The following is a 27976-nucleotide window of genomic DNA, read 5'->3' on the forward strand; positions in this document are numbered from 1 at the left end:
AGGCTAACTTTTTTTTTCAAAATTTCAAAAAACATGGGCTATAACCCATCGTTTTTGTCATTTCGTCATTTTTTTCAAATCCTCAAAAATGATGAAAAACTGCGCGCTATAGTATGCCGTACGATATGGGCTATAGCCCACGGTCCAAAATGATGAGAAACGAGGCTAACTTTTTTTTTCAAAATTTCAAAAAACATGGGCTATAACCCATCGTTTTTGTCATTTCGTCATTTTTTTCAAATCCTCAAAAATGATGAAAAACTGCGCGCTATAGTATGCCGTACGATATGGGCTATAGCCCACGGTCCAAAATGATGAGAAACGAGGCTAACTTTTTTTTTCAAATTTTCAAAAAACATGGGCTATAACCCATCGTTTTTGTCATTTCGTCATTTTTTTCAAATCCTCAAAAATGATGAAAAACTGCGCGCTATAGTATGCCGTACGATATGGGCTATAGCCCACGGTCCAAAATGATGAGAAACGAGGCTAACTTTTTTTTTCAAAATTTCAAAAAACATGGGCTATAACCCATCGTTTTTGTCATTTCGTCATTTTTTTCAAATCCTCAAAAATGATGAAAAACTGCGCGCTATAGTATGCCGTACGATATGGGCTATAGCCCACGGTCCAAAATGATGAGAAACGAGGCTAACTTTTTTTTTCAAAATTTCAAAAAACATGGGCTATAACCCATCGTTTTTGTCATTTCGTCATTTTTTTCAAATCCTCAAAAATGATGAAAAACTGCGCGCTATAGTATGCCGTACGATATGGGCTATAGCCCACGGTCCAAAATGATGAGAAACGAGGCTAACTTTTTTTTCCAAAATTTCAAAAAACATGGGCTATAACCCATCGTTTTTGTCATTTCGTCATTTTTTTCAAATCCTCAAAAATGATGAAAAACTGCGCGCTATAGTATGCCGTACGATATGGGCTATAGCCCACGGTCCAAAATGATGAGAAACGAGGCTAACTTTTTTTTTCAAAATTTCAAAAAACATGGGCTATAACCCATCGTTTTTGTCATTTCGTCATTTTTTTCAAATCCTCAAAAATGATGAAAAACTGCGCGCTTTAGTATGCCGTACGATATGGGCTATAGCCCACGGTCCAAAATGATGAGAAACGAGGCTAACTTTTTTTTTCAAAATTTCAAAAAACATGGGCTATAACCCATCGTTTTTGTCATTTCGTCATTTTTTTCAAATCTTCAAAAATGATGAAAAACTGCGCGCTATAGTATGCCGTACGATATGGGCTATAGCCCACGGTCCAAAATGATGAGAAACGAGGCTAACTTTTTTTTCAAAATTTCAAAAAACATGGGCTATAACCCATCGTTTTTGTCATTTCGTCATTTTTTTCAAATCCTCAAAAATGATGAAAAACTGCGCGCTATAGTATGCCGTACGATATGGGCTATAGCCCACGGTCCAAAATGATGAGAAACGAGGCTAACGTTTTTTTTCAAATCTTCAAAAATGATGAAAAACTGCGCGCTATAGTATGCCGTACGATATGGGCTATAGCCCACGGTCCAAAATGATGAGAAACGAGGCTAACTTTTTTTTCAAAATTTCAAAAAACATGGGCTATAACCCATCGTTTTTGTCATTTCGTCATTTTTTTCAAATCCTCAAAAATGATGAAAAACTGCGCGCTATAGTATGCCGTACGATATGGGCTATAGCCCACGGTCCAAAATGATGAGAAACGAGGCTAACGTTTTTTTTCAAATCTTCAAAAATGATGAAAAACTGCGCGCTATAGTATGCCGTACGATATGGGCTATAGCCCACGGTCCAAAATGATGAGAAACGAGGCTAACTTTTTTTTCAAAATTTCAAAAAACATGGGCTATAACCCATCGTTTTTGTCATTTCGTCATTTTTTTCAAATCCTCAAAAATGATGAAAAACTGCGCGCTATAGTATGCCGTACGATATGGGCTATAGCCCACGGTCCAAAATGATGAGAAACGAGGCTAACTTTTCTTTTCAAAATTTCAAAAAACATGGGCTATAACCCATCGTTTTTGTCATTTCGTCATTTTTTTCAAATCCTCAAAAATGATGAAAAACTGCGCGCTATAGTATGCCGTACGATATGGGCTATAGCCCACGGTCCAAAATGATGAGAAACGAGGCTAACTTTTTTTTTCAAAATTTCAAAAAACATGGGCTATAACCCATCGTTTTTGTCATTTCGTCATTTTTTTCAAATCCTCAAAAATGATGAAAAACTGCGCGCTATAGTATGCCGTACGATATGGGCTATAGCCCACGGTCCAAAATGATGAGAAACGAGGCTAACTTTTTTTTTCAAAATTTCAAAAAACATGGGCTATAACCCATCGTTTTTGTCATTTCGTCATTTTTTTCAAATCCTCAAAAATGATGAAAAACTGCGCGCTATAGTATGCCGTACGATATGGGCTATAGCCCACGGTCCAAAATGATGAGAAACGAGGCTAACTTTTCTTTTCAAAATTTCAAAAAACATGGGCTATAACCCATAGTTTTTGTCATTTTTTTCAAATCCTCAAAAATGATGAAAAACTGCGCGCTATAGTATGCCGTACGATATGGGCTATAGCCCACGGTCCAAAATGATGAGAAACGAGGCTAACTTTTTTTTTCAAAATTTCAAAAAACATGGGCTATAACCCATCGTTTTTGTCATTTGTCATTTTTTTCAAATCCTCAAAAATGATGAAAAACTGCGCGCTATAGTATGCCGTACGATATGGGCTATAGCCCACGGTCCAAAATGATGAGAAACGAGGCTAACTTTTTTTTCAAAATTTCAAAAAACATGGGCTATAACCCATCGTTTTTGTCATTTCGTAATTTCTTTCAAATCCTCAAAAATGATGAAAAACTGCGCGCTATAGTATGCCGTACGATATGGGCTATAGCCCACGGTCCAAAATGATGAGAAACGAGGCTAACTTTTTTTTCCAAAATTTCAAAAAACATGGGCTATAACCCAATTCAATTCAATTCAATTGGCTTTATTGGCATGAGAAAACATACGTTTACATTGCCAAAGCAGAACCCATCGTTTTTGTCATTTCGTCCTTTTTTCAAATCCTCAAAAATGATGAAAAACTGCGCGCTATAGTATGCCGTACGATATGGGCTATAGCCCACGGTCCAAAATGATGAGAAACGAGGCTAACTTTTTTTTTCAAAATTTCAAAAAACATGGGCTATAACCCATCGTTTTTGTCATTTCGTCATTTTTTTCAAATCCTCAAAAATGATGAAAAATCACACCTGTGTGAAGTAAGTGCTGCAACTCTGCTGAGTTGCACCACGGCATACTATAGTATAGAGCGTCGCAGTCCCGCCCCCTCGAGTGACCCGGAAAATAAATCCCTGTTCATTTTCCTCAGACTTTTCAGAAAGTATTTATTTAAAGACGTTTACGCCGCGGACAAAGCCAACTGGAGTTGTGACAAAATCATGACGGCACAATGTTTTGGGCAAAACAAAGAATTAGAAAAAAAACGGCAGGTACAACACTTTGTTGTTTTTCTTCTTTGTTTGGGCCAAGATATTGTGTTTGTTGTCATGATTCGTCACCACTCTGCTTTGTACGACACTTGGGTCTAAATAAATACTGATGTCTATGGGAAAAATGCATTGGGATTCATTTCCTGGGCCTGGCATTGTCATGAAAGCTTTTTTTCCAATCCTCTTAAATCATGAGCTTGTAGCATCAGATTTTTTTGCCAATGTTCCCCTCAGAATAGTGATTCTAGGGTTAATGTAATTAATGTAGCAAATACATAAATGAAAATTTGATTTATTACATTAATGATATGAACGAATGAATGGATATTAAATGAAAAAAGTAGCAATCAAAGATTTGGCACTCCTCTGTAGTAACGAGGAACCCCTATACTAGGGGTCCGAGAACCATGTGATCAGAACCATCACTGGCCTCTACACTGGCTCCCGGTTAAATACATATAGTTCAAAATCCTCACCTATAAAGCTCACAATGGTCAGGCACCACAATATTTCAAAGAACTCATCGATCCCTACAATCTTAACAGAACTGTGTTCATAGTTTACAAAAATGTTTAGTCCTGAATATCAAAAGTTACAATAGGAGGCAGAGCGTTTAAGTTCTCCCGGCATCTGTCCTCGGGGGTGACACGCTCTGCACAGTCAAGACTAGATTAAAAACCTCTATGACAAAAGGTCACCCGACAAAGTAAAGAGGGTGAGAAGAGAACCCCTCCACCCAACCCCTCGGCGTGGTCACGCCACCAGGGCGAGTTAATTGCACAACCAAACACTGTTGTATATACAGTATATTATGTATACGTATTAGAGGCTAGTATTTTATAGAGAAAGGCTTTATTATGTGATGGGAGTTTAATTGTGTTTAAGTGCTTTGCATTATATGAAATGTCTTGTCGTAGTTTACAGTTTTGCCTCATTCTAGTGTTGTTCTATAACCCACTGAGTATTTACTTTAATAAAGATTGTTATACATTTAAAACCCTCGTCTGTGGTCCTTCCAGGTTCGGACAACTCAGTCTTTTACTTAATTTCCATATATAAATGTTTAGGCATTTTGAGCAAAGATCCCAGGAGGAGAGAGATACAAAAGTCAGAATACGAAAGTGAGGCAAGAGGAGACACATGGGTAGGGATGGAGCTCATTAATTTATATCGATAACGATCAGGCTTAGAGCAATTTATATTATTTTGAGGAAAGACAGGAGACAATAAACTCTGAACAGAACCAGTATCTACTGGGGCAATTGCCCCAATTGGGCAAATACTAGGGCAATTGACCTTTTTACCAATAAAATATTAAAGAAACTGTTAACAGGTTAATATATGTTCCGCCACTTTAAAAGCGTAATTGAGTTTACCCAGATAGTGCTGGTTGGCATTTATTGATTCACCTCTTGATTATTCAAACATGAACGGGCCACTACGCTCAACAAGCCCAAAGCTTATTGATAACGGGTACTCAATAAGTTTAAGGATTTTTCCTGGTATCGCTCCATCCCTACACAGCTTATTGATAACGGGTACTCAAGTTTAAGGATTTTGTTCGGGTATCGAGCTCCATCGCTACACATGGGTAGCAACGTTTTATTGCTCATGGTCAAGCGGTCCATGAGCTATGCCCGTTTAAAGTTTGAATTTTCAGTTGAGTGCTATAGCGCCACCTATTGGACAATGGTTGTGGGCTTTGTGTCCTCGCCGTTTGGCATTGCCCTCTAGGTTGTCCTGATCAGATGGGGTGATGGGAAATCAGGGCAAATCGTCATTTTCAAATTATTGGGAGCCCAAAAAAATAAAGGAGGGCTACCATATTGCCAAGTTTGACGAAAACCCGACAGTTCAGCCAGAACTAACATTTTTGGTGGAAGGAGAAGAGAAAAATAAGGGACCAAGAGTCCCTTCGGACTTGGTCCCTAAATAGACTTGTAACCCAACTGTAGGGAGTACAAACACAGTAAAGAACCTGGGGGTTATCATCTATGAAAAGGAAACAATGAGCAGAAAATGAACCATGTAAATACAACAAATTGAGGGCACCGCAGGGAGTTGAACCCCGTTCTGGTAAACCAGGAGTACCACACCAGTGCCTTAGTTTTTGTTTATAATTTACAGGTCCAAATCAGTCATTAGTTTCAATTTTGCAATATAATTAAAAAAAAGAGAGAGCCTACACACTCAATTTGAATCTTGACTATAATGATAGCCATGCTTATGTCTTTATACAATTGAAAGCCGGAAGACTCACTCCACAAATACCTTAAGGAAAACTCCTCAGACATAAACTAAGAAAATATTTTGTCATGCTCATAAAGTGCTGCAAAGTGAAAAGTGCAGCAGAAAACGTTTGGGTCATAGGCCCATCGTCAATGCCAAAGTTTTAGCTGCAAATGGCAGCATAAATAAATCACATCAATACACACCACATAATGTGATGTTAACTGACACGATGAAGCTTGCACATTATAAGACATACATCACATCAACCAACATCACATACCTAGCCCTACCCTAACCCTAAGTTAATTATGTGATGTTGGGATGACATGATGAAGCCTTACTCACAAATGTGAAATGAGACAAGACATAAACACACATCACATACCGGGCCTGTGTTCATAGGTGATGTGGGCTTACGTAATGAAGCTTTACTCACAAATTAGATCTGATAATATAGCACGAACAATGGTCTTATGACCTAGATGTTTGCTGCTGCACTTTTCACTTCAAGCACTTTGAGCGCTTTATGAACATGAACAAAATAGATTTTCTTGGTCTCTGCCCAAGCAGTTGGCCTTTAGGTTTCCGTGGCGCAAGTATTTTTCTATCTAGTTGTCCCATGTAGGAAACATGGGGCAAGACTGTACAATTTATGCCATTTGTGGACGATTGACATAAATTATACGAGGTAGCAGCATTCTTTGCGCCCCAGTATTTGTCAGCAATATGAACATTAGTACACAACATGAACAGCAATAAACACAATTCATATGGCGCAATGCCAACAGACGCGAATGACGAGCTAGCCGCAATTGCTGTGAAAAATCACCTTTAAAAAAAACCCACATAAATGCACATCACATATCGGCCTGTGTTCATATCTGATGTGAACTGACGTGATGACGCTTTACTGGTAAATTACATGAAACGGCTCCAAATGAGAAACTGTACTCGAGACATGACCCGACTCACCCGAGTCACACATACACTAGTGAAAAACTAGTGTCATAGATAGGAAAGAAAGAAATAAGAAATTACAATACAATAAAGCAAAATGCGATTAAAAACTCTGAGACCAAAAACAAATAACTTTATTAAAGCAAAGAAGAGAGAAAAGATGAAGGTTGGGTAAAAACCTTGTACGTCCAAAATAGTTACTTTTATGGACCAAAACAACTGATCCAATATTATTAATATAATAATCTGTGTTCCAATGTTATTATTTAGTCACAAGCTCTTGCTGATACTTCACTGGTTTGAAAAACAGAATACTACATGTTAAATATTCAATAATGGATTATCTTTGCCTCATGAGATTGGCCATTTGGTACTTGTGTGTGACACTGTAGCATGACCAAGTAAGGAAATTAATTTACAAAAGGTTGAACTATGGAGATACAAGGTTTCTGCCCAACAGTCAAGGATAATAAACTACACTCACTTACCTTCAATATCAGCACTAAACAAAATACACACACCAACGAAGGAAGCAAATGACACAGCGGCCATCATTTGCTTCCTCTTGTTAGTGTACAAAGACCTACAGCATAGTAAGCTGTAAACACAGTGTTAAGGGGCTACATGCTACCATAATGACATAAGACATAAAGCACACACCTCCACATCACATAAAACACTAGTGAAGAGCTAGGGAAAGATAGGCAAGAAGAAATTACCTAAATAAAATAAAGCAAAATGCGATTAAAAACTATGACAACAAAAAATAAACAACTTTATTAAAGAATAGAGAGGAGACACAAGAGAACATACATTATGTGATGTGGATGTGGACAGACTTTACCCGTAAATTATGTTAAACGATAAATATATCACATGCCTCCACAAACATCACATAACTGTGATGTGGACTGGCATTATACACACAAATTAAGTGAAATTATACATGGCGCGAAAGACAACCTATGGTATGGTAGCATGTAGCCCACTTAAACAAGCAGCAGGAATCAGACGGTTAACTAACCTTCACTGATAACAGTACCCAGCAGTGGCAACAGCATAGAGTTCACCCAGCAGTGGCAACAGCATAGAGTTCACACCTCCAGTCCGCTTCACTTTCTGAAATGGCAGGGGAAAAGAAAATTAGTTGTCGGCCTACAGGATGACATTTTGGAAGTCATAACAGTCACTGACAGAGCTGTGTCACCATTATTACACACATTCTAGGGCTATAATCTGCCTTGTGCAACCATTTCTTTTATGAAGCCTAAAAGCTAAAAAGTTCTGTATGTAATTACCATGGGGGGCCTTCCGTCACTCGGTTGAAGATAGCCGTTATTAATAGAGCCGCGTAGGTTGTATGGCACAATATGTCCCGAGCACCGTACGCCTCGTAATCTCAGGGAGCGTTCGTTGACACCGTTATTCGTTTCAGCTCAGCCGAGTAGACACTCTATTATCAATACCAGCTATCTCCTGAAGACTGCATCCAAGGTCACTGCATGACACCAAGGTCACATGATCAACCTGTAAGACACAAACATACACCAACATTACTCTTTATCCAGATATTATACATTGTAGAAAACACACCTTTAGGAAATTCTTGCATTTTTCTTTTGCAACCAGATCTAATTTTAATGATGTTTGAGACAAAAAACACTTTCCTGGGGTTTTTATGCGTTTAGATATTTCAAAGAGTCCATGATGTCATGGACACTGGGCTCACTTCCTTCCTGGACTAAATGTTGTCTCAGTAAGACAGCCCTCCCCCTATCCACAAGGAGGAGCAGTGGCCCAAAGCATTGTGGGAATTGTAGTTCAGGAAGGAAGTGAGCCCGGTGTCCATGACATCATGGAGTCCATGGACACTTTGAAATACTAAAATATCTAAAAACACATAAAAACCCCAGGAAAGTGCGTCTCAAAAATCATTCAAATAAGATCTGGTTGCAAAAGGGGTGAAGTGGCCCATAAGTGGCCTTATGAATGTGTCTGAGCCACAGTTACAACTTGTTTTACCATTATGTACTAAAGTAAAAAGGTATGGCATCAAAATGCACTTAAAAAATGAACAAATGTAGCTCATTAAGCAGAAGTGTCCCATATCAAATGTTTGAAAGAAAGATAAATCTGAAAATAGAAGATCTTCAATCTCACAATGCATTGAATCACAATGCATTGTGAGATTGTAGATCAGCTACTTGGCCAAATGGCCAAAATGTGGTTGTAGCCCAGTGGTAAATTGTGTAGCCAATGTAGCCAAAAGGATATATTTTTTTAAATAATCCGAATCTACAAAATAACTAGTAAAGTGTCCACATAATAGAATATAAAAGTACAATATTATTGTCCACAGTACATGTAATTATTTACTTTCCACCTGTTTGTTTGTTTATTTGTTTGTGTCTCAAAAAGTACCAACACATTCCTCATGTTGTTGTCCTTTTAGAGTCACAATAAACAACCAATGAACCAACAGTCCTTCTAACAACACTAATATTGTAACAATAACAGAGTTAATGTTGGCTAACAAGTTACAACAACCATGCTGTTCTCAAACAAACCTTACCTTGTTGCAGCTACGCCCCAAACACACTGCTACGGAACGCGTGCGTCTCCATTTTAAATCATAAGCCCCGCCTACTGTATCCGGGTCTAGACCGTCGGTCATTGGTCCGTCAGAGTGTATGGATCACAGCTGTGTGGAAGGAAGCCGCACGCATACGCGCGCACACGCACGCACGCACGCACGCACATACACGACTGACTGACAGACAGACAGACAGACAGACAGACAGACAGTTGATGGACAGTTCAACATAATGAATCGGTTCACATTGCTTTCGGTTCGAGGAGGAGAGGTGGAGGTGGAGGTGGAGGTGGGGGTGGGGGTGGAGGAGGAGGAGGAGGAGGGGGAGGAGGTGGGGGGGGAGGAGGTGGAGGAGGTGGAGGAGGATTTGCTGTGGTTAACGGAATGTTAGTCAAGTCAGTTTTAGTTCCCACTGGGATTTCCTGACAGTGTGGGAGGGTGCCTCACCGGTGGGGAGGGACTGGGAGTTGGCTGAGATCCAGGAAGGTGTTGCTGGCTGCAATGAATAAAGGTTGGGTTTTGGTTACAACTGGTATCTATCTATCTATTAGTAAAGTAAATGAGGTGGTTGAATAGAGTGATAATAGTAGGCTATGTCTTCAGGTTTTTTCATGATTTTTCTAAATGTTTTATCGTTGAAAATCATGAAAAACAACATAAGTAGCCTATGTAGGCTATATTGAAGAAATGATGAAAATCTGGTTTTTCGGCGACATATATACAATACGTCGAATCAATCATCGACTTAATACTACTCATGTATATCTTAATCGAGAAGCACATTTTTGGGGGGTTATACATTTTTAAAACATCTGATATATCAACGAAAAACAGTGGGAAGTGGGAATTGGTATAGAAGGAATAACCTGGGAGAGAAATGGAGCAGAGGACAAACCTAATGAAATGTTGTCCAGCAGGGGGCGTGGGTTTACCCAGGCTAGGACAAACCGTCACTAAGAATTTCACGGTGTGCATTGATTGATTGATTGAAATCTTTATTAACAGTTTGCAGAATTACAGTACATTTCAAGCACAAACTCAATACAAAGACTGTTAACTGTGAGTGGACGACCCAATTAAGCCTTACACTTGTTTACAACAGGGTCCACATTGTTCAATTCATCAAAACATTTAGAGACAAACAAATAGACACTTCTATGTAGTTAAAGAACAGAACAGGAATTCATCATATAGGAAGCGAAAAGGGAAAAAAAGTATATATACAGTGAGGGGAACAGGGGGATAAAATAAAAGAAAACGAAAGACAGAGTGTAGGGCGCCTGCACACAACACCATGCGTTGATGCCATGTGTGCATATGTGCAGGCACCCAAACACCACGTCCATACAAAAACATAGTACAATCCATAGTACAAAGACAGAGTGTAGGGCGCCTGCACACAACACCATGCGTTGATGCCATGTGTGCATATGTGCAGGCACCCAACACCACGTCCATACAAAAACATAGTACAATCCAGATACAAATTCAGCTTTTACAGAGGCCAGTTTCGAATTGCAGCCATCCGTAGGTGCCCTTTGAGAGCAGTTTTGAAGGAGCCAAGGGATTCACATGTCTTAATGACTGTTGGTAGGGCGTTCCACATTTTGGTCGCATAGGAGCGAAAAGAATTTAGTCCCTTGTTTGTGCCGAATCTGGGTTGTACATGGTTTGTTGCACTCCCTCTGGTGTTGTGGGTGTGGACTTCGTTTACATTAAGGAAGTATTTAGACAGGTACATGGGTATCTTGGTGGTGTATCTAATCTTGTGGACCAGACCAGTTTTTGGTTTGCCATAAATGAGCAGTTGGACGATGGGCGGCACTATATCTGTATCTAAACATGGATCTGTATCTAAAATATGAGTCATCTTTGTGCTGCAATTATGGAAGTCCAGTGGTATAAAAAAGTACATTTTTTACTTACTCTGTCACACTCACAAGTACGTAAAAGTCTGGAATTCAAAATGTACTTGATTAAAAGTAGGCTCAAAATAATTAAGTATTGGTATCAAAAAGACCTTAAACTTCTAAAAGTAGAAAGTACTTTACATTATGTGAATGTCTCATTTCAAGTTTTCAAAATGTGAAAATAGCCGATCTGCAAGCTCACAGTACGTGCGTCGCATCAATTCACGACACATTGTGAGCTTGTAGATCGGCTTGTTTCAAATGATCTAAATGTATTCATATAAGTCTGAAATCTTCTCTCATTGGGGGTCCTTAGCATATATTTTCAAATGGGGGGGGGGGGTCCGCGGGCTATAATTAGTGCCAAATTTGGGGATCCTTTACATGAAAAAAGTTTGGGAACCACTGCTTTAAAAACCATGATAATATGAGTCATCTCTGCTGTGCTGTAATTATGGAGGTCATGTTGTGCGGGCAGTTTAGCGTCATCATACATGATGCAGCCAGCCAGCCAGCCTCCTCCAGAAATTGCGCAATTTGCGGAAATTGCGGAATAAATGAAAAATACGATGGGTTATAGCCCATGTTTTTTGAAATTTTGGAAAAAAAAAAGTTATCCTCGTTTCTCATCATTTTGGACCATGGGCTATAGCCCATATCGTACGGCATACTATGGCACGCCGTTTTTCATCATTACCCCAAATGTGTGAAAACAAACTTAAAAATGACAACACATGGTATTATTAGAATTTATTTTGGAAAACAGGTCAAACAACTATTATTTTCTGAACTGTCCACATGCCTCCCAAGACAGTAGAGAAAAAACAATGAGTTCTAGTCAAATGATAGGAACCCAATGGATCCATTCTCAGGTACATTAACATTGACATTACAATATAAATTGGGGTCAGAATAGAAATACCATTAAATGTTTGTCCGAGTCCTAATCATGTCAAACTGGGGGTACGACACCACCATACCACAGACATATAAATTAACCCATTCTGACCGGGAACCCATTTTGGTGTTAGCATCATGTTATGCTTTAGCTATTGAAAAATAGCAGATCTACAAGCTCATAGCGCGCCACCGAGTGGCGCGCTACGAGCTTGTAGGAACGACTGACATTTTTTTAGAATCTGATCTCAGGTCAGAATGGGTTCATCAGACCAGTGTGTGTCCAGTGGAAACCTCGTATGAATCTGATCTCAGGTCAGAATGGGTTAAAGGTATAGACGTGCGACTAATAGATGTGCACTTGCTCTATCCAGAGCCTCGTGTGTATCGCGATAGATGTGACATCTCTGAAATGGTCCATCGTGGAGACATTGTATCATCTCAACGATACGTATGTATCACCATATCACCCACCCCTATTAGCTCGCGACCAAACCCATTCTGGACGGGAACCGCATTTGGTGATTTAAGCATCATGTTATATACTTTAGTTATTGAAAAATAGCAGATCTACAAGCTCATAGCGTGGCACCGAATGCCGCGCTAACAAGCTTGTAGATCTGCTATTTTTTTGAAAGATCGTGAAAATGTGTCTAAAAAATAAACTATACTTTCAGATGGCCGTCGGCAGCCAATTACATATAAAAATACACATGGGAGCTAAAAAAAAACATCCTTTAATACTTTTAATAACTGGTCTCAATATGGACCCCATGTTTTGCCATAATCATGCAGCTCTATGACATGACATGACAGAAATGGTACAAAAATGTTATATTCGTACTGTAGTATCTGTATTTTCTTTTTTTATTATTATTATTGTAAAACTTCAGGGCTTTTGGTGCATGGGCAGTGCATCAATATTATATAGTCTGTGATTTAGGATAATATACTATTGTGATATGTCATAAGTGTATAAAATGATAAATATCGGATCGTGAAAAATCGGTATCGGCATTTCTCAAAATCAAATGATCGGAATCGGATCGGGAGCAAAACAAAAAACGTGATTGGGACACTTTTAAACTGATTGCTGTAAGAGTTGAAAGGTTGAAACTTCTGTTCACAGAAGCAGCATTTGTATTGATCAACTCCCTAACACCAAACAGCTGATCAATTTGATCCACCCACGTGAGGTAATTTAAAGTTACGTCATTTATTTACTTTTTTTTCAACGGACGGAAAATCTTTTCACATTGTTAACCCATTCTGACCTGAGATCAGATTCATACGAGGTTTCCACTGGACACACACTGGTCTGATTAACCCATTCTGACCTGAGATCAGATTCTAAAAATTTCAGTCGTTCTTCGATTTTTTCAAAAATAGCAGACCTACAAGCGCTATGAGCTTGTAGATCTGCTATTTTTCAATAGCTAAAGCATAACATGATGCTAACACCAAAATGGGTTCCCGTTCAGAATGGGTTAACAGGGTTGACAATGTTAACAAGGGTTTTCTCGAGTGTGGACATCCCTTCAGCTGACGTGACTTTGAGTGGAAAACTGTGTGTGGATATACTGGTGACGAGCCTTCAGACTAGATGACTCACTGGAACTCTTATCACACCGTTTACAGTGGAAAAAAGGTTTTTCTACAGTGTGTGGATATGCTGGTGGTATTTTAGAGAAGTTAACTGACAGAAACTCTTGTCACAAAGTTTACACTTGAAAGGTTTTTCTCCTGTGTGGATACGCTGGTGTGTCTTCAGCTCCCTTTTCTGTTTGAAACGTTTGTCACAATATGTACAGTGGAAAGGTCTTTCTTTAGAGTGGTAACTCTGATGTACCCGCAGATAATTTGATGTATTAAAACTCTTGTCACATTGTTTACACTGGAAAGGTTTTTCTGCTGTGTGGGTAACCTGGTGTGACTTCAGTAGGTTTAACGCATGGAAACTCTTGCCACAATGTTCACACTGAAAAAGTTTCTCTCTGTAACTTTTTCTTAAGCTTTAATACATTTTCTACTGTACATCACAAACATTGTGGGTTTTCAGCGAGCCCACGCAGTTTCTGCAGTAACTTATTTTCTAGTTCTCTATTAATTTACTTTTTTCCCTTTGGTTTTCGGGGAAGTTACCTGACTGACACTCTTTTTCAAAGGTTTGTCTCCAGTGTGGCAACGCTGGTGGTATTTTAGGGAAGTTAACTGACAGAAACTCTTGTCACAAAGTTTACACTTGTAAGGTTTTTCTCCAGTGTGGATACGCTGGTGTGTCTTCAGCTCCCTTTCGATAATGAAACGTTTGTCACAATATGTACAGTGGAATGGTCTTTCTTTAGAGTGGTAACTCTCATGTACCCGCAGATAACTTGATGTACTAAAACTCTTGTCACATTGTTTACACTGGAAAGGTTTTTCTCCTGTGTGGGTAACCTGGTGTGACTTCAGTAGGTTTAACGCAGTGAAACTCTTGCCACAATGTTCACACTGAAAAGGTTTTTCTCTGTAACTGTGAATACCCTGGTGCTTCTTCAGAGAACTTGCACGGGTGAATGTCTTGTTGCAACGTTTACATTGGAAAGGTTTGACTCCAGTGTGGATATGCTGGTGTTCCTTCAGGTCAGCTGAATTAAGGTAACTCTTGTCACAATGTTTACATTGGAAAGGTTTTACTCCTGTGTGGATACTCTGGTGTTTCTTGAGGGAACATGACTTATTGAAACTCTTGTCACAGTGTTCACACTTGAAAGGTTTTTCTCCTGTGTGGATACGCCGGTGTTCCTTGAGGGAACATGACTTATTGAAACTCTTGTCACAGTGTTCACACTTGAAAGGTTTTTCTCCTGTGTGGATACGCTGGTGTTTCTCCAGAGAACCTGCAAAGCTATATCTCTTGTCACAATCTTTACATTGGAAAGGTTTTTCTACTGTGTGGGTACGCTGGTGTGCCTTCAGATTTTTTTTATATCTAAAACTCTTGTCACAATATGTACAGTGAAAAGGTTTTTCTCCAGTGTGGATAAGCTGGTGATTCTTGAGGGAACTCGACTCATTGAATCTCTTGTCACAATCATTACACTGGAAAGGTTTTTCTCCTGTGTGGAGACGCAAGTGTTTCTTCAGAGAATTTGCCCGGCTGAATCTCTTGTCACAATGTTTACATTGGTAAGGTTTTTCTCCTGTGTGGATACGCCGGTGATTCTTGAGGGAACCCGCCTCATGGAATCTCTTGTCACAATCATTACACTGGAAAGGTTTTTCTCCTGTGTGGATACGCCGGTGATTCTTGAGGGAACTCGACTCATTGAATCTCTTGTCACAATCATTACACTGGAAAGGTTTTTCTCCTGTGTGGAGACGCAAGTGTTTCTTCAGAGAATATGCCCAGCTGAATCTCTTGTCACAATGTTTACATTGGTAAGGTTTACTCTTATGTTGGATACGCTGGTGTCTCTCCAGGTCATCTGAAAAATAGAAACTCTCGTCACAATACTTACAATGGAAAGGTTTTCCTTCTGGGTGGAGACGCAGGTGTTTCTTTAGGACATATCTGACAGAGTAACTCTTGTCACAATATATACAGTGGAAAGGTTTTTCTCCAGTGTGGCTACGCTGGTGTAACTTCAGAGAACTTGCATTGCTGAATATCTTGTCACAATCTTTACACGGAATCTTTACAATGTGAATAAGCCGGTGTCTCTTCAGGTCATCTGCGATACAAAAACTCTTGTCACAATCTTTACACTGGTGAATACTCTGGTGCTTCTTCAGAATACTTGCATATCTGAAACTCTTGTTACAATGGTTACATTGGAAAGGTTTTTCTCCATTGTGAATAAGCCGGTGTCTCTTCAGGTTATCTGCAGTACTAAACCTCTTGTCACACTGTTTACATTGGAAAGGTTTCTTATTGTGGTGGATAAGCCGGTGTCTCTCCAGTTTATCTGCAATACTAAACCTCTTGTCACAATGTTTACATGGGAAAGGTTTCTTATGGTTGATACGCTGGTGTCTCTCCAGGTCAGCTGACAAAAAGAAACTCTTGTCACAATACATACATTGGAAAGATTTTCCTTCTGGGTGGAGATGCAGGTGTTCCCTAAGGCCAGATTTGTGAAGGTAACTCTTGTCACAATACATACAGTGGAAAGGTTTTTCTCCACTGTGGATACGCTGGTGTATCTTCAGGTGTTTTGACAAACTGAAACTCTGGTCACAATGTCTACATTGGAAAGGTTTTTCTCCAGTGTGAATAATCTGGTGCTTCTTCAGAGAACTCTCATACCTGAATCTCTTGGTACAACATTTACATCGGAGACGTTTTTCTCCAGTGTGGATACTCTGGTGCTTCTTCAGAGAACCTGCGAGGCTGAATCTCTTGTTACAATGTTTACAGTGGAAAGGTTTCTCTCCAGTAGTGTGAATAATCTGGTGCCTCTTCAGAGAAACTTCACAGCTGAATCTCTGGTTACAAGGTTTACAGTGGAAAGGTTTCTCTCCAGTAGTGTGAATAATCTGATGCTTTTTCAGAGAACCTGCATGGCTGAATCTCTTGTTACAATGTTTACATTGGAGAGATTTTTCTTCCGTGTGGATACTCTGGTGCTTCTTCAGAGAACCCACATAGCTGAATCTCTTGTTACAAGGTTTACAGTGGAAAGGTTTCTCTCCAGTGTGGATAAGCTGGTGTCGCCTCAGGTCACAGGCAGTAATGAAAGCCTTTTCACAATGTGTACAGCTGTGGGTCTCTGAAGACCGAGACCTCGTCCTCACCCCTGAGAAAGAGAGAGAGAGAGAGAGAGAGAGAGAGAGAGAGAGAGAGAGAGAGAGAGAGAGGGAGGGGTGAATATGCAGGTTATAAACAGAGTACAGGACAGGTACAACTTGAAATGCTTCATCAAACAAGCTTCTAGAGCACTAAGGCTTCCCTTTCAAAGGAGAGTTCTGCACTAGCCGTTTTTTTTCTTAAAAAAATTAATAATAATTCTGTTGATAATGTGTATGCATATGAACCACTGTTATGGCAAAAAAAAAGGTGTTGGTCCTTAAAGAAACGGTAGGTGGACCTAACGCTGAATGACGTGGATGCTGAAGTAGTCCAACAACAACACTCCATAGAATTGTTTTCCACATAATCTAGAACCGATGTGAACAACAACAAAAAAAGTCACGCGATTTCAGAAGAAGTTTGACCCACACAATCCGCTAAATTGTTATGGAATGCTCGGCGTGGATTATTTATTATTATAATTTTTAATTATTATTTCCAGTGGTCAATGGATGCACGTCAACATCTTAAGGATCTTACGGAATTCTCCTTTAAACACTTTGTGTGCCCACGCAAAACTTAAGAAAAAAAAAATCACTTTCACCTAGAAACTCCATTCACACTTTTTATAATTCAGCTGACTGTGGAGACACATGCTGGAACTTTTTACTTTGAAATGTTTTATAGTTTCTGAGTTATTTAACTTAAACGCCCTATGCATTCTCAATGGCAACAACACAAACTTTGGCACCACGTATAAAAAAACATTTTCATCATTTTTTTATCCACAGACGTCTTGGGCACAGCATGTGCGGTAATACCAAAGACGTCCACAGACGTCTTGGGCACAAGATGTTAATACTTTTTTTTCCCTTCATATTTGGCCTTTGTTCTCCTAATTTAGTTAACTGTGTCAACTCTGTTTTCCCCAAAAATGTAGTTCCTGTCCCAGTGTTCTGCGTGCCGCACACCTTGTCATGCTCCCAAATATTTCTTTACTGAAGTGGTAATGTTTCGGGCCGCAGCCCTTCCTCAGACTTGCAAGGATATATATATATATATATATAGTGAAATACCACACCTGTGGGGAGAATCCTAAAAGGTTACAACGTGAGTGCTGGTATTAATTCCTATAGACTATACCACACCTGTGAGCCATCAACCATCAGTCCCAATCACTGTCACCGGTCAGGTGACATTGACAAAAGTGTCAGAAAGTACAATTTAAAATATAGTAATTGGGACTGATGGTTGATGGGCCACAGGTGTGGTATGTCACACTATATATATCTCTGCTGTCGGGAGGAAACCTCATAACTCCAACATTTTCATTTTTCAGGAATAAATAAAGAAAACCATTTAACCCATTCTGACCGGGAACCCCTTTTGGTGTTAGCGTCATGTTATGCTTTAGCTATTGAAAAACAGCAGATCTACAAGCTCATAGCGCGCCACCGAGTGGCGCGCTACGAGCTTGTAGGTCTGCTATTTTTGAAAAATCTAAGAACGACTGACATTTTTAGAATCTGATCTCAGGTCAGAATGAGTTAATCAGACCCAGTGTGTGTCCAGTGGAAACCTCGTATGAATCTGATCTCAGGTCAGAATGAGTTAATCAGACCCAGTGTGTGTCCAGTGGAAACCTCGTATGAATCTGATCTCAGGTCAGAATGGGTTAAACCAAAGCAATGCAGCCTCATCAAAGTTGGTGTTGTAACTTTAGTTGCTTCGTTAGTTGCTGCGAGAGTGAGGTCTAGCAAACCTCCCGACAGTAACGATATGTACTGTTGTCTTGGGCTGCGGCCCAAAACGTTAGCACTTCAGTAAAGAAATATTTGGGAGCATAAAATGGTGGGAGGCGGCCTTTTTTCCCGACAGCATTCTAGCCGACGGGGCAACGGTCCGCTCCGCAGCGGGGGGGACATTCGCTGCGATGCGAAAAAGCGATGGTCCGACATGCGCTGCTCCCGTGCTTGCGGTTAGGGTTAGGTTAGGATTGAGGTTTCGGATCAATATGCTGTCGGAAAAAAGACCTGCACCCAAAATGGTGTGCTGATATATATATATATTTTTTCATTTCTTGATTTCTTTTTGGCTGTTTTTTCAGCTTCCTCTACCCGTCCCTGTGTTTAACACTGACTGACCTCCACTGGACTCCTCCCGATAATCACTGTCATCTTCAAGTTCAACTTTAACGTGCGGAGAGATGTCTTCATCCTTATCTTCACTTTTCACTGCTAGTAACGTCAACGTTGACCCATCAGGCTCCTCTGGTCTTTGAAGTAGCTCCTCCTCCTTAATCCCTGGAGGCTCTGGTTCCTCCTGAAGCAGACTGGGGATCCTCTCCCGTTTAGGAGAAAACTCATCTTTGATGATGTCTAGGAGCAGAAAAACATGATAGTCATTACCACTGGATTCCGTTTTCTGGCCTTTCCATGTACAACATTAGCTATAACCAGTTACGAAGTAGACATTATAAAAGGTGGTTCTGGAAACGTAACTTCTGAAAAAATTAGTTAATTAGTACGATTTAAAGGACCTATAACATCAGGATTTCTCATCATAATATGGGCTTTTATGAAAATTGCTTTCAGGAACAGCTCAACTGTACTTTGTATAATTCCTCCCTATCTTCAGTCTTCAGTTCCAAATTTGCATTTCCACTTTGTTTACAATGTCCGCCATTGTTGATTTTCCAAGCTGGCATGGAATGGAAACAAGCCTGGGTTTATCTACTGTAGCATCAGTATTATAATGACTTAAAGGACCTATAACATAAAATTCGACTTTTTCGATTTCTTTTGTGTTTTTGGGGCTCCCATGTGTGTTTTCTATCCCTACAAATAACCAATTTTGAACAATCAGGCCTTCATGTCATATGGGTGTTTTAATGGAAATTGCTCTCAGAAACAGCTCGACTGATTTTGGCCTCATCGTGATGTCATCAATGTCACCCTACTTTGTATAATTCCTCCTTTTCTTCAGTCTTCAGTTGCAAATTTGCATTTCCACTTTGTTTACAATGTCCGCCATTGTTGATTTTCCAAGCTAGCATGGAATGGAAACAAGCCTGGTTTTATCTAGCATGAGTATTATAATGACTCAAATATTAAATAATCTGCATATCAGCACCCTCTCCACCTCAGGACATTGTGGTACTGCAGCTAAAACTGCTTTCAAAGTCCAGAAATAATTGACAAGGCTGGTTATATCAGAGTGGTGATTGAGGCTCAAACCATTAGAAATAACTTTGAGGGACATAGACAATATGATTATTAAATATTAAAAGCAGTTTTAAAATGCATGTTATTTGCGCTTTAAATATGAAATAAGTTGCATATCAGCACCCCCACCACCTCAGGACATTGTGGAACTGCAGTTAAAAGAGCTTCAGAAGCTAAACAAATCACACCCGTGTGGTGCAACTCCCCTCTCCCCCTGCGCCTCTCTCTCTCTCTCTCTCTCTCTCTGTTTCTGGCACAACAGCACCATCCCCCCCCCCCCCCCCCCCCCCTACTGTTAGTTACTGTTACAAATACAATCAGTCTCTGCTGAGTTCCACTCACCGTCGTTATATTTCCATCCCATATTCACTCTACCACAAATGGCATGCTCTTTCTCTCTGCCTCTGATTCAATCATTTATTTCTGAATAATTAATCCAGGGGGTTGAGAACAGAATGCAGAGGAGGCGTGAAGAAAGCCTACTCCATGTTGATAAACTGTATGGCTGAAGATTTTGAAGAATAAAGATCCAAAACTAAACGACATGAACTCTTTTAATTCTGCTCGTGGAGTGACATTTAGCGCAGCTCCCAGGCAAATTTAGGCTAATCACTTTAATTGGGAACACCTGTGTTAGATTCCAATGGTATACGACATTTTGAAATTAATTTCATTATACTCTAAATATTTTTTTCAAATGGGATTTGTCCGTATAGATGTGTAGAATGTGTTCTTTAATATGTATGTTTACGTGCGCTCTTTCTTGAGTCTCTCTCTCTCTCTCTCTCTCTAATCTGTACTCTTCTGTGCTTTTTAAACATGCACGAAACGGTGACGGTGCTTTAACCCATTCTGACCTGAGATCAGATTCATACGAGGTTTCCACTGGACACACACTGGTCTGATTAATCCATTCTGACCTGAGATCAGATTCTAGAAAAATGTCAGTCGTTCTTCGATTTTTCCAAAAATAGCAGACCTACAAGCTCGTAGCGCGCCACTCGGTGGCGCGCTATGAGCTTGTAGATCTGCTATTTTTCAATAGCTAAAGCATAACATGATGCTAAACACCAAAATGGGTTCCCGTTCAGAATGGGTTAAACTGCTGCTGTTGGCAGTGGCACTTGGCAGAGCAGTAGGCTGATGATCGAAAAGTTAGTCTAAAAACTAACATGACCAGACAGAAAATTGCACCACTCGGTTCACATGGGTGTGATTCTAAGTATACGTGGGGTCGAGTCCGTTGCCGGTGGTCTGTTACACTGACCCCATGCGCAATCACAATCAGCGCCTCATGAGATGGGCAATTCTCATTCAAGATTACAATTTGGATATTCGACACAAAAAGGGGGCAGATAATGTAATGGCCGATGCCCTGTCTAGATGCTGGTAGAGTAAGAGGTAGGTAGAGACGAGAGGGTCAAACTTTGTTTGATTTTGGGGGTGGGGGTGTTACATAATCGGGGCGATTATGGTAATGTGGTTATTTGTCAGTCACATGCTGTTGTACTGTACAGAGTGCTGATTCAAGTTCTCAGTCACATGAGGTCTGGTTGCTGCTGCTATGCTTGGAGGCGGAGAGCCATTCACCTTTTCCACCTGATCATCGTGTGCCTAATGCCTATCATCAAGCTGAGGGCCGGCCTGTGGAAGCTACTTAAGAGCAGCTTAGCTCTGGTCCATAGCTCTAATGCGTGCCTTAGAGCTATGTTACTTTCAACTTCCGCCGCTCGCATGAATGCAGACCAGCCTCTACTCTTTAGTGTAAATAAAAAGAACGTTTTTGCTACTCACCAAAACAAAGGCGGGTTGTGTCAATAGAAAGCCTTCTTTCCTTAGTGGAAGCACTCTGAGCCCCCCACCACACGTATAAACTGTACTTTTTGGCCAAAAAGGGATTTTGTTTCCACCGGAAAAAAAACATTTTTAGTTACTCCGCTGCGCACCTCTACTGATATTGCCCAGAGAACTGCCTCATCGAGGATATTTTTCCTCCGGTGAAAAAATATCCCTTTTTGGCCAAAAAGTACCGTTTATACGTGTGGTGGGGGGCTCAGAGTGCGTCCACTAAGGAAAGTAGGCTTTCTATTGACACAACCCGTGTTTGTATTGGTGAGTAGGTCAAACGTTCGTGAGATTTCCACTAAAAAGGAGAGGCTGGTCTGATTTCGATTTGAGATTTAACACATTCTGTACAAAACACGTCTGGAAACGTCATAAGGATCAGAAACGAGTAATACCTTAGACGTCTGTGGACGTCCTAGCGACGTCCAAACGACGCAGGGCGAGATAATAATATTCAGAATTATTCCTTCTTTTTTTTTTGGCATTTCGCTTTTCGCTTGCCGTATGCTAACGCTCTGTGCAAATATTAGCTTGTCATTGACTCCCATGTTAGCGCGGCGGAAAGAATGACTCGTATCTCCTCATCCAGGGCGCTCTCCGTGGTGATGAATGGATCGATATGCTGGCGCTGCATTTCTGCTCCTCATCCGTCTCTCCCGCAAAATATGAACGCTTTTTGGAGTTTATATAAATATATTAAGATGATCGGGGATTATGAGCTCACTTTGTCAAGTCAATTTTTTTAAGAAAGTATTTCCGGTTCATGGCTTTCAGAGTAAAAGCGATCAGACTACTCTGGCACTATAGCGGCCTTTATTTTGATGCACGTTGGCGTACTCAATGTGTTAATAGGGAAAGTCCCATAGCCTTAATGCAGGAAAGAAATGCGCAGAATCGAAGCATTAATGCTATGGACCAGAGCTAAGAGCAGCTGTGACTTAAACTCGTTGGCATTGTGGCTCCGTCTGTCATACGGTGCACACACTGTCCAGGGAGCTGTGAATAGCATTGTCTAAAAGGTCAAGCACCAGGGACTCCATGGGCTGTGTTTTGTCTAAAGGCCTGGAGGCGTGATCAATGCCATTTGGCTATTCTGAGTGGCATTGATCACGCCTCCAGGTCTTTAGTTTACTCAAGTTAGGTAATAAGACCTGGTACTTAAGACACGCAAAATACAGCCCTATGTGTTTAGAGCACCCTGAGTGTTTTATGCCTTTGACTCAGAGTTGATGTTACAATGAATTATACTTACGTTATAAGTTAAGTTGTAAAGTATAATTTAGAGTATGCGGGAGCTTGTTTTTTTGTAACAGTCAATATTTTGTTAGGCATGCGTTAGAGTAGGGAGTTTATATAGTCTCATTATTTGTAAACCTTCTTTTCCTTTTGTTGGCTAGGTTTAGGTTATTTTGCATTCAGATCAGGTATAGCTATTTTTGTTTGTTTCTCTGGGTTGCCCCATACATCCATTTTTGACCATTGTATAATTTAAGTAACCTTATAATTAAGTTTTGTAACACACGACTCGAGCAGAGTGCTCAGCCCCAATTATTGATTTGGTTGGAAACCCACTAAACTATCATTAGTAGTATGTCATGGTTGTTTAGAAGACTATATATATATATTTATATACAACCATATTTATACCTGTGTAATGTATTGCTTGCTTACTTACTTACTTTCCAGCCTTGTTGCATCCTTTTATAACCCCTAGACTTAAGGGAATGTAACAATTGTAACAATAATTGCAGCAATAACAGGCACTTTGAACAGGCATAACTCATGCCTCGTCTGTCTGTCTGTCTGTCTGTCTGGGGTACGGACAGCTGCAATACCGCTGGGTGACCGAAAATGGCACTGTTAAGCAGCCTAAAAGGGCTTATTCCATGGTCCTGTCTTATCACAGCTATATTATATGATTAGTATTTTCCATAATCGAGGATCCCCAAACTTGTATTAAAAACAAAATCACACCCAAGTGAAGTGAGGGGCCCTATATATTATAAGTCTAACTCATGTTGATTGGGTGATGAAATGGTGATGTAAAACAAAACGGTGCCAACACAAACATTAAACGCCATTAACGTTAAAGAGACAATATGACGCAATGAGGTACATTATGACGTACATTTTCTTTTCATTTTCAATGGTGTTTACAAAACAAACTAAATACAAAAATGTAACCTGTGTATAGGAGGGTCTGGTGCCCCTCAAAAAGTACCACATTTGGCCTGATGGTGAAAGATAGGTTCATTGGGTCACATGGTTAGGGTGCATCTTGGACTTTGGGTGTTGAAAAGCCGGTCGGTAAGTTACAGGCCGGGTGGGTTGTTGATTAATTTGTTTGGCGAGGGCAAGTTGGCTCCCGGGGCACGCATCACCTGACCCGTGCATCACTATTACATACCTATCCTGTACAACTTCACTACAGGTCTCATCCTTGCATCAATCAGTCCACATATCTGGTCCATGTCTCTCGGTTCGTCTTTGGAGGCCATGTGTCGATCCAGTAGATCTCTCCCTGTGGTGATCTGTAGAAAAAAAAGACCTCTTAGTTCTCATTCAGTAACCTTACATACATACAGTATTTCATAGAACAGTGGTTACATTCAGTAACCTTATAGAACACATAACAGATAGGAAGAAGATTACTTAAGTGAGAATTTCAACACAGACAAACTGGTGAGCCCAGAGTGGATGGTAACACCAACGGTGGAAATCAGACCCAAAGCTAAGTCAGGGATTCCTGCAGGGAAACCAAGTCCTAGGGCCCTTTATCCCTAAAGTTTAAACGTGTTAGCCATATTTTACTATTAACAAAAAAAAAGATCTATCGACACATTGTGAGCTTGTAGATTGGCTAGTTGAACTATTTTTAAAAGTATTTTTTTTTTTTAACCCATTCTGACCTGGCACCCATTTTGGTGTTAGCATCATGTTATGCTTTAGCTATTGAAAAATAGCAGATCTACAAGCTCATATCGCGCCACCGAGTGGCGCGATACGAGCTTGTAGGTCTGCTATTTTTGAAAAATCGAAGAACGACTGACATTTTTAGAATCTGATCTCAGGTCAGAATGGGTTAATCAGACCAGTGTGTGTCCAGTGGAAACCTGGTATGAATCTGATCTCAGGTCAGAATGGGTTAAATAGTACAACAATGATAAATACGTTTAGGGATAAGGGGTAAGATTAGACGTTGTCTACATCAGTGTAGTCTCGAGTTGCCAGACTGTTGCCTCTTGCAATTTCCAAATGATTCCGTCGTACAGTCTGGAGCAACGGAAAAGTGGAGCCTCCTCCCCACTTCCGTTTCGTTTTTACAGTCGCGCAAATTTAACCCATTCTGACCTGAGATCAGATTCATACGAGGTTTCCACGGGACACACACTGGTCTGATTAACCCATTCTGACCTGAGATCAGATTCTAAAAATGTCAGTCGTTCTTCGAATTTTTCAAAAATAGCAGACCTACAAGCTCGTATCGCGCCACTCGGTGGCGCGATATGAGCTTGTAGATCTGCTGTTTTTCAATAGATAAAGCATAACATGATGCCAACACCAAAATGGGTGCCCGGTCAGAATGGGTTAAACGATCAAATAAAAAAATTAGACTTAACATCTTAACAGACTAACTTCAATATCTACTGGATTTGACTTCCATATCTTTATTTATCTTTAAAAGCCTTTTTTAAGTCTTTTGATACCGCATGTACAGTAAAGCACTTTGAATTGTGCCCGTGTATGAAATGTGCTCCAATTAAACTCTCCTTGCTTAGCTTTTCCTCATTTAGCGGCGACTAGAGGTGCCATATTTATATACTCTAATACTAGTCTAATACTGTACGCATAAGGCCATAATGCCATTAAGTCTAAATACTTGTGTACTGTCAATAAAGAGCTAAAAGCCTATGGAGCAACATGCATGCGCCACATGCTCCATGTTGTGCCACTCCTGGCACAACAAATGTTCAGATGGGGGGTCCCTGGCACAGCATATTTTCAGATGGGGGTCGCTTCGCTGGCACAAAACCTTTTCAGATGGGGGTCCCTGGCACAACATATTTTTAGATGGGGGTCCCTGGCACAACATATTTTCATTTGGGGGTTCCTGGCATTCAACATTTTCAGATGGGGGGGGGTCCCTGGCAGTGGCACAGCATATTTTCAGATGGGGGTCCACTCCTGGCACTTTTGAGATGGCCGGGTGTCCCTGGCACAACTACAGATGCGGTCCGCGGGCCAAATGCATATGGGGGTCCTTCCTTTACTTTATTAAGTTTTAGAAGCACAGCAACGTTATGGTTACACAAATAATAGCCCGGGCGTACAGCCGGTGGAACTGAGCGGCCTGGTATTCCTATAACCACACAATGCAGCCAAACAATGCATTACTGCTGCTATAGTAACTACTGGTCGTTTATAATCACATGTATAACAAACAAATAGATGAAAAGCACAACATGAATCGGTTAATCTTTTACACCTGTAGCTGTGTTTCTTTCAGTTGGTTGAGCTGCTAACAAACGTCCTCCTTAAAGCGCCAACAGTCTGGCGAACACACACTCATAGGTTTGTGCAATGTGCAGCATAACATATGCGCTGCTGGAGGTACAGCGCACGCAGAGCCATAGAGTAAGACAGAGTTACGACATTGAGGGGGGCAGAAAACAGCATGGTCACGTGGATCATGTACCCGCGCGAGCACATAGACTCCAATGCATTCCGTAAACTTCCCGAATGTCCCTTTTCAATATAAGTCCATGCATGAAGTGAACGGAGTTGTCGTAACTCTGTGGCTCTGGGTGCATGCAGAGTAATCTAGTAAGAGAGTGGCTAGTCGGCGACACGCCGCAAAACGGGGTGCTATAAGTTCCAAAACATTGGCACTATCCCATTTAAATAGAATGTGAGCAATATAATCATTACAAACACAATCAGGGAATAGAACTTGGCTTCGGGCTTGGCCCCTCAATAAAGTGTTTTCTATTTTCACAGTAGCCTATGCAGAATGGCTACATTTCAAACGAAAGCACATACGTCAATAGAAGAACTGTTACTTGGTGGACGAACCATGATTAACTTACCAACTAATGGTTGGCAGAGGAAGTGTAGCGCCCAGGATTATATTAGATAATTGACACAAATAAATGGGATGCAAAATCGTGGGATAAAAAGTATTACAAAAATAATAACCGTTAGCCTACTTAGTGAACGAACCATGATTAAGCACCGATACTTAATTCAATTGTTTACAACAGGGTCCACCATTTTCAATTCATCAGAACCACATGTTCAGTACCAAAACACTGAAATGCCCTCTACACTCAATTTACATGTATTATAGGCTATAAATAAAACAAAAACATACCTTCCCGGATGACGTATTCTGGTAGAAAACACATCCAAAGTGGGTAACTATTCTAGTCTCGAGTCTCTCCACTCAGTCAGTCCACAGTAGGCTACTTGAAGCTATTTTAGCATACAAAAAAAAACGTCTTTGAACCTATAATGTGCAAATTCCTCCCGCTTTCTTTACACACCGTCGTGCAACGCGAGTCTCAGACACAAACGTTGCACAAAGGCTTGTACACTGTAAACACTATATCATCACAATCACACATACATTCTCTGTATCACGTTCACGCTCTGCTCTGTTTGTTCGGGAGAGCTGTGTCTCGTGAACACGGATAGTGGAGCACGGATAAGACTTCCGGTGGCCGAGCGCTTCAGAATAAAAGTAAGTAAACAAAAACGATTAATTTGCACATTAAAACAATAAATTAAGTATTTAAACGAAAGTATACAACACAAATGACGTGTCTTTGTATTTATATTAACATGTATAACAGTTAACATTAACAAATCATCTAAATGGATAAATGCTGTTGCGGACACCAGACAAGACGTTTCTTTGTGTCAGCAGCAGCATATTTCTCTAAACGATATGATTGTTTTTTTGTATATGTTTTAAGTGCATTAAATAACATTTGCGGGACATGATGTTAAATAGCGCTTTT

The 27976-nt window shown here is 40.3% G+C and overlaps 1 protein-coding gene across 1 annotated transcript; it reads right to left on the bottom strand.

The window, feature by feature from the left end:
• Window positions 1–8182: 8182 nt before the first annotated feature.
• LOC308336030 (uncharacterized protein) lies at window positions 8183–27786 on the bottom strand (the record flags this gene model as incomplete). Its single annotated transcript, XM_080793274.1, has 5 exons — window positions 27328–27786; window positions 24364–24487; window positions 19032–19265; window positions 15281–16894; window positions 8183–8211 (listed from the first exon to the last, which is right to left on the bottom strand). Exons 2-5 carry the CDS (start codon window positions 24452–24454, stop codon window positions 8183–8185), a joined length of 1968 nt encoding a protein of 655 aa, XP_080649400.1. The 5' UTR covers window positions 24455–24487; window positions 27328–27786.
• Window positions 27787–27976: the final 190 nt, after the last annotated feature.

This window comes from Protomyctophum bolini (genome assembly GCF_963924005.1).
Source record: "Protomyctophum bolini genome assembly, chromosome: 21".
NCBI classification, from domain to species: Eukaryota; Metazoa; Chordata; class Actinopteri; order Myctophiformes; family Myctophidae; genus Protomyctophum; species Protomyctophum bolini.